General features: G+C 37.7%; 1 protein-coding gene across 1 annotated transcript in view; it reads right to left on the minus strand.

Moving 5' to 3' along the window:
- The window catches only part of SLC24A4 (solute carrier family 24 member 4), an 84,444-nt gene continuing 72,350 nt past the window's right edge, over positions 1-12,094 (minus strand). The window contains exons 14-17 of the mRNA XM_071426588.1: positions 10,653-10,767; positions 8,554-8,666; positions 7,876-7,941; positions 1-6,332 (exon numbers count right to left, since the gene is read on the minus strand). Of these exons, the coding sequence (XP_071282689.1) occupies positions 6,180-6,332; positions 7,876-7,941; positions 8,554-8,666; positions 10,653-10,767 (447 nt within the window). The 3' untranslated portion in view covers positions 1-6,179. The remainder of the gene's footprint in view (positions 6,333-7,875; positions 7,942-8,553; positions 8,667-10,652; positions 10,768-12,094) is intronic.

The raw sequence follows: 12,094 nt of genomic DNA on the forward strand, positions 1-12,094 counted from the left end.
TTCTTGTTTATATAATTTATTGATAGTGTACATATTTTTATATAGTGCATTATAATACTGAGTGCTATAATCTTTATAAATGCTGAGTTAACTATTTTTTAAAATTTTCACAACAAAAATAATCAAATATCATGCCAACATTTTGTAACAAATTATCACATTAAATCCATTTGGATTTCATGACATGTTTATCTGTACAATGGACCCCATATCACAGAGCATTCACAGTGCATAAGGTCACAGTCATTGAAAAAATAAGTAACATGAGAGATTTCTGTTATTTACAGTTTACAAACCCATCCCTTTCTGTTTTCAAAGTAAGCAGTTCTAGAAAGTTTTCATAATAGTTAAAGAGGTATTGCACCTCTAAAGGGCGCACTGCAAATATGAAACACAGGTTTTTAAAAGGTTCAGAAGTTATTTTAGTGACCATAAATGATTTCAAAGAATTTCTTGCAATGGAGGAGATACCATGAGCCAAATTCTTTGCTCAGTTCCACTGATAGTAATTTGTGCCAACTACCAGGACACTAAGGAACACTGGCACCGCCCCCAAGAACACAAAGGCAAGAATTTGGTCATAACTTTGCTGCAGTAACAGCCATTTGAAACACAGGTGTTGCTGGGGAAGGAGATTTACAAGTTTTCTTTGCATACATAACTGGTATATGAATAAAGGCCATAATCCTTCTGCAAAAACTCTGAAAGGAAGCATCTCAGTTGTTATTAATCTTTCTAGAGATGATTTCTGTCCGGTTTTCACATATTCTGATACCCTTTAGAATTTGCTACCATGCCTAATGCTGTAAACCAATCTTTTTATTTGTCATTCAAGTTTATCAAGACCATCTCAGTGACAGGACAGCAATGACTGCCTATATTCTTTGTGCAAGTGAAGAAGATAAACAGAATTAAATTCCAACTGGCAATTCTTCTAAGAAAATATCCAAATGGCATTAATTTCCCATAGTTATCCATTTCAGACAGTGCACTGAATGGGAGCAAGCAGAACCACATGATGAACAAACTGCCACAATCACTGCACATCCTGGCTGTGGAGAAGCAGCCACACATCTCACATGTCAGGAGGGGACTTCACAGTACAGGACTTCACAGACTCTGGGGAAAAACCATCAGGACCTCACATGGGGGAAAATGTGAGAAAAGTGCTCAAGTTATTGAAAAGGAGGCTTTTAAACATGTACACAGAAGGTCAGAAAGTGGAATGCACACATCAGTGGAATGACATTCCCTTCTTCAGCAGGACATTGATCACTTGCATACAGACTTTTCCAAATGGTTCAATGGAATAATAACGGGTTTGGTACAGAATTGCTGCAACTAAACACTGTCATTTACCTGTGTAACCATCACATAAATGTCACCATCTAACAAAATGAAAAATGTGGCATTCAGACTCATGGAAATAGAAAGAAAATTGCACAGCAAATGCATGAGCTGCAGAGATTTTCTTCTGAATGTTTAAACATAAATAACAGAGAGATCTGAGGCTTGCAATGACAGAACATTATGCTCCAAGGTAATGTACTTCAATTAGGAGATTCTTTGGTTTTACCTGGCTATCAGAGTTATTTTAGTGTCTGTTTCATATTACATAACATCTGATCTTTCCTTGGCATGAATAATCATACAGTATTTCTACAGCTTAAAGAACTCTACCAAAACCAACTAACAGTGGGACACAAGTAAATGGCATTAAAATTGAAAGAAATGCAAGAAAGGAAGACAACAAAACTCATGAGGCATTTGTGCACCTAGAGCAAACACATAATAGAAACAAGTGTAATTAAAGCAGAGTCACAAGGGAAATCAAAGACAGAATAGAATCTTCTCTATAATTGCTAAGTATTAGATTAGTAAAGACCTTTGCCATTTGTTTACATGTTGACAGAAAGCTTACAAATATAACCTAAAACCAGAAGCTAACTTTGCTTGTTGCAGCTGCAGCAAGCATATAAAAACAAAATAAAATTGGCACACCAAAGACTGAGCCAGGAGAAAGATGGTTGACTATGCTGTACCTGTTGGGAAGACTTAAGGTGTTCTTCTAGGTTAGACTTCAGCCCAGAGAGAAGCCCTTAGAGCATCAAAGAGACATTAAGATAACCATACCTGGAGCTCCTTAGATTTAGACATGCAGATCCTGAGCTTGAAATCGTTACTCAAGCAATACTTTATAATGCAGTTCAATTGTTATGGTAAATAAATGGAATCAAGCACTGCTGAACACAATGGAAACACTCCCAGTTCCTTGCTAGAGAGAGAATTACACTCCATGGGTCTATGTGGGACTGTGCTACTCAAGGGGAACTGCAGCTCAAAAGAGCTGCTCTAAGCCCTCCTTGGCCAGCTGTAACTCATCCTGCTCATACACAAGGGCAGATGCACAGTTGAGAAGTCTGAGACAAGGAACAAATTCTCTTATTTATAAGAGTGGAAATCTACAGTGGTATCAGCAGAGCAGAAGTCCACAGATTCTAGTCAAATCTTTTAATTTGACAAAGAAATAAAATCTTTAGACTACAAAACCAATGGAAAGAACTGACTATGATAAGAAACCCAGAAACCATACTCTGCTGTCATCTTAGGACACAATCCAGCAAGGCACTTGCATAGATGCTTAGCTTTAAAATGGAATCCAACCTACTGAAGTTAAGCTTTGCTGGATATGGGATGTCTTTTTCTGAGTTGTGTTACTTTTCAGTGTTAGTATGCTGGCAAATTTCAGATCACACTAACAGTTTTCTCTCTCACATCCACCAGCTTTCCTTTCACTCTTGAGCTGAACATTAACTTACAGAACATTGTGACATACATTCCAAACTCAGCCAGATAACTTTTGCAATGGTTAATGAAACAAAATGGCTGCAAAATTTTACAGATACAATCCAAACAGCTGCAATATAGAGCTGTGCTAACAGCAGAGAGCCAAGCACAAATCATTCCTTTTCTTGACTAGAAAATGGCAACATTTTTAAGGGTTTCCTGACCACGCAAGCTAATGTTTTTATTTTCTTTTTTTTTTTTTTGGATTCATGTGAAAGGCACTAGTCTGTTATTACTCAGCAATAGCCTCCTGAATTACTGATACATTCTGATGTGGGTTTATCTGCAATACAACAATTTGTCAATCACATCTTTCTTGGACCATTCAGTTTACCTGCATGGTTTAGTGTATAACTATTTATTTTAGCATATGGACACAGACTACTTAGGAGCTTCTTGAAGTACTTGATGTGATTATATGTCATCAAAGCCCTGACACGGCATCTCATCATTCTTTGGCAAACAATACATCCTTGGTCATGTGGTGGTGTCAAAGGAGAATCCTACTAATGGTATTCATGATGATAAGCACAGCATGATACTTGTCTCATAGCAGTAGATGCAGGTGAGAACACCCCATGGAATGCAGCATTAGAGTTCAATATAAATTGTCCTGAAGTGAGTTTATGTTTCAGGGAGAGCTGTAGATGACAGGAACTAGCCACACATTGTAAGGGTTGTTCTGGATTCTGAGACTGTTTCTGCTACAAAACAATAAAGGTTTTCTGGAGCAGGTGATATTCAGATTAGGCAGAGCAATTTTAAATGATGTATGAAGGACTTACAGAATTAACAAAGAAAATTCATGTATATTTGGACAGAAATTCAGCTGCTACAGAAAAAAATGGTGCCCATATTCTTCCAAAATTTCCTGGCTCAGAAATCTGAAGGTACAATACAATTTTCTAGATCTGGCACTATGAACTTTGATGCCCTCATCCCTGTCAACTCAGCTGATCACTATGCATTCAAAACCAGACTTTGGAACTACTCTTCTATTATGTAAAGACAACTGAGCTGCCTGAACTGTGCACAGGAGAGCAAATGTTCGCTTGGAAACAGTTCTCCAAGACCACAAAAACAGAATACAGGAAAAACACATTTACTCAGACTCCCTCTCTGCTCCTTTCAGTCTCATATCTAAGCCATCCCCAGATTTTCAGCAGTAAACTGTCCTCCTGAAAGACAGCAGGGGAGAGAGGAATACTAGGGAGGGATATTCCTACAGTGGTGCAGCACTATGCTGCATTTTCACAGCTTTTCTGCAACAGAAGACTCCAAGATGAACATGAATTCCATCTCCTCAGCTTTATACTGCAGCAAAAACGTCGTGAATGCCTGGAAATGGGGTCATTGGCATATTTGAGATAAAATGTGTTTACTGCCATTCTTGACTATTTAATAAAGCATTTTAGTAATGCTGTAATTGTGTCCATCTTTAGTTCTTAGCTTAATGACACAATCATTTAATTAAGGTAAGAAAACCTAAATGGATACTAATACTGACATTTGTAACAAAATGTAAAGCAAATAACAAATGTGTTGCTCTTTTTCACTTTAAAATCACATTGAATGGACCCAATTCTTAAAAAAAACACCAGCAGCAGCATACACTCTTTAATTTATTCTAAAATAATTTAAGAAATAATTTTAGTTGTAAACTCATTGCCTGGTGTAAACAGTATTCTGCATGTCAGCTGGCTAAACATAATTGTCATATATGTCAAAAGAAGGAACTTTCTGAGTAAGTGCTTATTTGCTAAGATTTTATAGTATACTCTCATTGACACATATTTTAATATTTAGTCTTAATGGAAAATATTAATACATTTAAAAACACATCAACTGTTAGTTGATAGGTTTGGTTGGTTTATAAACATTAAAAAATTTTAAAAATCTATGTATAAAGGTAACTGTGCTTCTTTAGAAACTTTATGTGATCATTCACATACAGCTTCAAAATATTTTTAAAGTTTAGTAGCAATTCAAAATATGCTGTCTCAGTGATTTACAATTATATCACTGCTAAATTGTGGAATGTTACCCGCTATTTTAATACTCTGGGCCGGATCTTGCTGTCAATTATATCCAGAGTAATTCCTTGTATCAGATTTATGCTGGTGGAAAGGATATCAAAACTTGGCTTCTACTCAGGGTTAAAAAGAAGTATATCATGCTTCAAAATTTGCATGCAATCAAATCAAGGATCATATTCTCTTGACAGACTTGTTTTTGTCAGGGTGACTCTTATCTGCACTGCTCCGTGTCAGACATTCATCTTCATTAAGCTTCTGGGAATAAGAAAAAATGGTGAAGAATACACCAGCTTCTTGACTGATGAAATAAGCTTCTTCCTCTCACCAATCAAACTGAATCAAACCAAATCATAATCAGGGTGGGTTTTGTTGTCAGAAAGTCTGGATTATGTTCAGCTACTACTCCCAGCTGATAACAATAACTGATAGTTACTGAGCACCCAGTTATATTTTATTTCTTTAGCTTCTTCTAAATTTACACAATGGGCTTACAATGGCCAATGCAAAGTTTCTTTTGTGGTGTAATATTCCACAAATGTCATTTCATATCTATGTATACAGCATTCCTCATTAACAATAAAACATATTTTTCAAGTATGAATTTCTGCATGTAAATTCTCTTCTTCGGTATGCAGTTACTCTGACTTCTAGTGTGCATCATCACAAGTGATACAACATACAACCATTTCCTCTTCTTTCTCTGCCACATTGTTCATTGAACAGAGCGATAAATATCCAACATTGCCATCAAAAACTGTCAGTGCAGTTTCTCTATAAGCAGAGCACTTGAAGGGGGAAATGATCCTCAACAGTGCATGCCATGATATGTGCCTTGGACTTTCTGGTCCTGTAGTTTAAATATTCTGACCGAGCCAAGAAAGGATCTGAACTTGCTTCTTATCCTTCCATGGAAAGTAAATGTCAAAACCAAAGGAACTATAAAGATTTTTCTCCCATCCTCTTGCTAAACCTGATGGTGGTGGTTGATTGTCTGCAGAAGGAGAAAGAAAACCACAGAATGCCCAGGAATGGGTCCTTCTAGAGTTCTGTGTAGGATCCATGTAGCTTTATGACAGAGCAGCAATATCCAAAGAGGAGGAAAATGCTTTGGTTGCCTCCAGCTAGCATGTTAAAAGAAAGGTATGCTCTCCTTCCATATAGGTAAAAGTGCTCGTTAGCTGATTAAGCAGGAATGACACTCAAATTATTGATGGAAAGAAGGTAGAAATGTGAAATGCCTCCTGTCATTACAGCATGTGTAATCAGAAGAATTTCAGTGTCTCTCCTTGCTGTGGTTTAAAGTTCTTCTCGGCACATAGGGAAGTTGACAAAGGTGAAGACATTGAACTCTATCATTATTGATAAACACAGGAAAATAGCATAAAGAAGCAACACGTAGATGCCTAACTTCCTGTCAAGTTTCCACTTATTAAAATGGATTCCAAACACCTGCAAGCAAACAGAGTGTCAGTTAATAAAGTTCTGAAGGAGACTTCTGGAAACAACCATTATAAGCTAAAAATGAGAGTCTTTTGAATTAGAGGTCTTGCAGGAAGACAAAAATATATTCTCAGTATTTTATAGATCAGAAAGGCAACATACCTTGTTAACTTGGCTCTGAGTCTCAGTTGTCCTACAACTGTTTTACAAAATATTCAATGAACTAAGCTAAATTAATGTCCCTCCCTCAAGTGCTCCCCTACAAATCCTTTATGTCCCAGTAGTACACCAGCACCAAATGCCCATTCTCTCAACACCTTCGAAAGAGGTGCTCTACTTATTTGCTGAGCTCCAGAACTAAGGGGTTACAAGTTACAGGTAGCAAAGCAACAAAATCCTCATGAAGGCATCTATTTTCCAGTGTTCAATGCCTCTGAATTATTATTTTGCTCAACTTTCCTCTGAGTTTGCTGTGGGAGGGTCTGTGCAAATCAGGGTACTCAGCAAAATAAAGGAGACTGTAATAGATGCCTCAAACTCAGGTGATCTGGCTTCTGCTAGGAAAGGACTGTTTTCAGAAAAGCATGAAGAGCTAGCAGAGTAATGCCTCTGCATAATCCTCCCATTTTTTCCCAATATGCTGATTAACAATATGCATGCAGCAACACCAGATACAAATGTGCACAGAACACCAGTGCTGTTTCACAGGCACTGTGCAGTATGGCAGGCTGGGGATAAGAAATGAAAGAACACATTCTCACACCTCATAGATCAGATACATAGGAAGTTAGTAGCAGAGTGAACAGCCCTGGCCATTCTACCACTTAAGTCATGCACAGGTGATGTGGAGCTTTGTAAGACTTAGTCATGCAAGAGTGTGAAATCTCCAGTGGTGACCACCTCCTCTACAAAGCCTCCACAGGCAATCAGTGAAAGATGTTAGTAGAAGTGGATATTTTTATACCTTTTTGATTCCTTATACCTGAATTTGATTCTTCCTACAGAGCGTTCCCTGGGAGTCAAGCAGGAACAGACCTTAAGTACCAGCAAAATTGACTTTTGAAACAGAATTATTGTTTCACCTTAAGAAGTCATGGGTTACAAGGGTGCCTCATGCTGAGGCACATTTAGCATGTCTCGTCCAAGTCCTGAGGTTCACAGTCCTCACAGACCAGTCTTCACTAAGGGTTTAGGCTACAGCACTTGATTTTGGCTGGTTTTGGAAATCAGAGACAAGGGCAAAGGTGATGAAGCACAACAGGTCTTGTCTCAGCCTAGAGACAGGCCAGGGGTATGAACATAGGACCACAGAAATACTGTTGAATTCAAAAATTTCAACACTGCCACTGAAATCCATGGGATCTACACATATCCAGCATCTCTTGCACCAAATGCCAGATTGCAGTCCTCACCGAGGATAATGGTAGCTCTTCAACTCATGGTAGTGCTAGAAGAAATCAATGCTAAGTATTTCTATTTTATCCTTCTGTAACATGCAAATACCTAACAAGTATTTTCAAATTGAAATACTTGTAGATGCTCTAATACTTACAGTTAGTGCCACTGATCCTAGCAAAAGTGCAACTGAATAAACCAATCCTTTGCTGTTAATTTTAACCTGTGGAAATCAGAAAATACTTTTAAAATGCTGACCATATAACTGTGCTTTGGAGATCAAAAATCAATTTACTGATTTAAAGTCCACCTTCTGCTTTGAACAGTGCCTTACATATTTTAAACTATGCAAATCCGTAACAGATGTATCCTAATGAAGAATGGGAAGATTAAGGAATCAAACCAAATGTAAAGTAATCCCATCTCCATTAAAAAAAGAAGTGAGCATTTATAACAGATTTTATGTAAAAAATCCTCAGAAGAGAGAGATATGCTGTTATTTGGTCTTAGGTACAAAAACGTTGAGGTACATGGAGACAGGTTTACTGGAAGTTGTGTAGCAAGAAAATGACAGAGCCATGAACCATCCACGGGAACAGTTTTCTGCTCCACAGTGTATGTACTCCAGTTGACAAACTGGAAATTAACAGCAGCTTGTTGAAGACAAATTGCTTTCTTAACGGGGTTGCTTAGCTAAGAAATAACACCTTCTTTTAGCAAATAATAACATGATCAACAGGTTGGTTTTAAATTTATTCTATTTGCATGCTTTCCTTTTAGGATTTTTAAAAAATAGAATAAAAGTGCAAATGAAAGATTTGCCAAGTATACATACAGTTGATCCATAATCGATCGCCATGGTCTGCAAACCCCATGGAACACCTAGTCCCACCAGAATGTCAAAGACATTGCTCCCTACTGTATTGGATACTGCCATGTCACCAAGGCCTGCAGAGAAATAAAAACAAAAAACAACTCTTTGATAAAATCAAAATTCATGGCCATTACTATGTGCACTGGAGGAAACTAAAGGGGAATGATCCACTTTGATCCAATCCCCCTTGAACTGGTCAGAGTATCTGAGGTAGGGAGACAATTTCCCTAACATTGGCCTGACTTCTGAAAAAAGTGTGCAAAAATTGCTCACTCCAACTACACCTTCCTTGTGTCTTGCAAAGCCTTTAGAGGGTGGGTGGTAGCCTGCAGCACCTGAGGTCTATGCCAAAGTCTTGTTCTAGGTAGTCTGCAGCAACAGGGAATCTGAAGATTATGTATTGGATTTACTATGTGGATATGTGACCTTCATCTCATGAGAATGAAAAGAGATCCTGGAAATAACCAACCAGTTGATAGTCAAAGATATTAGGCACTTCTGTGCGGCTTAATCAGTAATGATTTCACTTAAAGAACAGTAAAATACTACAGGAAAGGAAAAGAAAGGTAAATGGTGGTAAGGTAACTAAGTATTATTCAAAATCTACTTCTAATGCCCACCACTGGCTGGCATCTCATTCTGCATCAGTGTCAGTGCATACAAGGAAGGCAAAATTCTTTCTGTCCCTGCTAACTTCCCTTAGACCTGGCCTAAGTATTGAATCACTTCCATTAAGTGAATACTGGAAAGGAAGCAACTGAAAAGGAACGCTGACATAAATGGGACATGTCCCAAATATAGTTTCAGAGTAAACAGAGTGCAGACAGACAGTACCATACCATAAATACATGATCTGTAAGGTAATGCTTTGGATCTCATGATGGTAGTGCCCATCTATACCTGTCTCCATTCTGTCAATGAACAACTCCTTGAATTCAAGCAGTGCAAAGTCCCTGTAGTCTTTAAGGGCATTGGGCCCCTTTTTGTCAATCTAGTGCTTACCTTAATTTTCAGAGCAAACAATCTTTGCAGTATTTTTGTCTAGTATAACAGAAGAACTAATCTAAAGAAGCAGTCTGTTAATTTAAAAATGTAACATTTTCCTTGTTCTTGAAAAAACCTGTTCACTTAAATTAATACACATGCAAAATTAATTTAGTAGGAAGGTGGTTCCATAATAATTCTGAAGACTTTGTTGTACTATTTTTGTGAGAATATTCTGCACACAACAAATAATGCAACATGGAAAATTATTTACTTTAAATATATAACACTTTTCAAGCAAGCAACATTTAACAGCACTACTCCTATCTCAAATTACAAAGGTGGGGCTTTTGAGTACTTAATTTATCATTGAAAAGCCCTTGTTGTTTGCTCAATGATGTGTGCTGGAGATATCATTATCTGATAAAATAAGGCTATGGGAATTGAAATGATGGAAAAGAATAAAATTAGGTCTTTTTCTTATTCTACTGCTGTGCAGACGATCACACTGTCAGTTCTAATGTTTTTCAACAACATTAGAACAACATAGGAAGGGATGCTGCTACCAGCATTTTACAAATAGAAAAAGGAAACATGATGAAACTCAAACAAAATTAAAAGATAAAGGAGAAAGCCTTTAACAACTTGAAATGGACAGCTGAGGAGAATGCAGATGTCAGTAATCCAAAACTCTTTCCAGTGCAGCTATTCATACGTTCCAGTGGGAAAGAGGTCTGCATTTGGATGAGAACTCTGCCTGGAGCAACAACGCTTCTGCCAGATCCTCTCAAAGCACTTCACTTCCCTGGATTTGAGAGGTCTTCTAGAAATCAGTACAAGTTTTACATGGAGAACTGCTGGTCAGTGCTGCTTCTTCAAAGTAGTTTTTAATAGCTGATATTCTAGCAAAAGATAGTTTTTTGGTTCACAATAATTAGCAAACTGTTTTGGCTTTTCATGAGGTTCTCAAACAGTAAAAATTAAAATGGAATTATAAAATTGCATTGACAATTTGTGTACGGAGGAAACAATCTTACATATGTAAGATTGCACTTATGCTTCAGCAGACACAGTACCTTGTCTTGCTACTATTAAGCTGGCCATGCAGTCTGGGACACTTGTTCCTGCAGCCAGGAAAGTAATGCCCATGATCACATCTGGTATCCCAAGGGTGTATCCAATCACAGTCACCTGAACAAGGAGGAAGGAAGATTAACTTATCATATTTGGAAAGTCTCCTCATTCCAATGAGAAGAGTATGCCAGTTTAGCATACTCTTTAACTTTGATTTCTGGTGTGGACTCTAACAGGAATAGACTCAGAATACTTATCCATTTCTGCAAATTAAATACTTGTGGAATAACCAGCCTAAAACCAACCCTGTGCAAAGGAAAAGTAATTTGGGTCTTATTATTCAACATTCTGAGGACAAACAAAATCTCCATTTCCTGTTGTATTAACATGACATACTGCTGTTTTAAGAGTTACAGTAAAATCTGTGGGTTTGGGGTGTTTTTTGGTTTCCACAAATGGCAGGATTCTCACTGGTTCTATTCTCAAAAGGACTGCAACCAATATTATATTGTAATATAGTGGTAGAGATATAAAGAACTTATTATAACCTAACACATGAAGAGGGAACTATTTTCTTGTGTGACTTCTCATATAATCCTGAAGTGAGCACGTCTGGGTATACTATCCCCTGATATTCCAGATGCAGCTTGAAAAGAGCTTAAGGAATCACTGAAGATTGCAGCAGAGCTCTTAGAAAAGACAGGAAACTGTATTTAGCTGGAACATCCAAAGAGGGCTGAAAAAACATCAAGAAAAGGCAGCTGAAAAGGAACCAGGTTTGTGAGAGAGAGGACTGACCCAGGGACAGACAGCTGTTTCCCTGCTGAGACTGCTAAGGATGGAAGTCTTCTAGGCTATGTGTTGGTTTCTTGAAATAGTTTGCCAGTCTATTACATGAGGAAAATTGGACCCTACAGCAAAGAAAAGGTGTATTTTAGGAACTCCACTGACAAGCCTTATCTTCAGGGGCAAGCAGAGGCCCAGGAATAGAAGTCAGCATGACTCTCTTGCTGAGAGTGGTAACAAGGTACTGTGGCCCAGCTGCCTCTGAAAGCAGTATGCGCTGCAGCCTTAATGAGCACCTCTCTCACTTGTGAAGGGAATATCTATATATGGAACCAAGGTACAAAGTATGACCTTCCAAAGGACATATAATATGATACAAATGTGTGGCTTTGGCTGGCAAATTAATATCTTAGACACAGTCTATGTTAGAGGGTTGTTTTACAATGCAAAAATTATATAGAAAGTTGGAAAAAGTATACAGAAAACACAATCTTTCATGAGAGGAAACATAAAGCGGTTTTCAAATGCCTGACAGGCATTTGAGGAAAATAGAGATGTTCTCCACTACCTTCCTGTATTGTATTGTGCCCTATACAGTAAAGGCCCAATTATTTCTGCAGAATAAAAGGCAGCAAAAATCTAAAATTATAATAATTAT

Source organism: Agelaius tricolor, unplaced genomic scaffold, assembly GCF_023055355.1.
Source record: "Agelaius tricolor isolate 1412-34295 unplaced genomic scaffold, bAgeTri1.0.p SCAF_5, whole genome shotgun sequence".
Taxonomy (NCBI): domain Eukaryota; kingdom Metazoa; phylum Chordata; class Aves; order Passeriformes; family Icteridae; genus Agelaius; species Agelaius tricolor.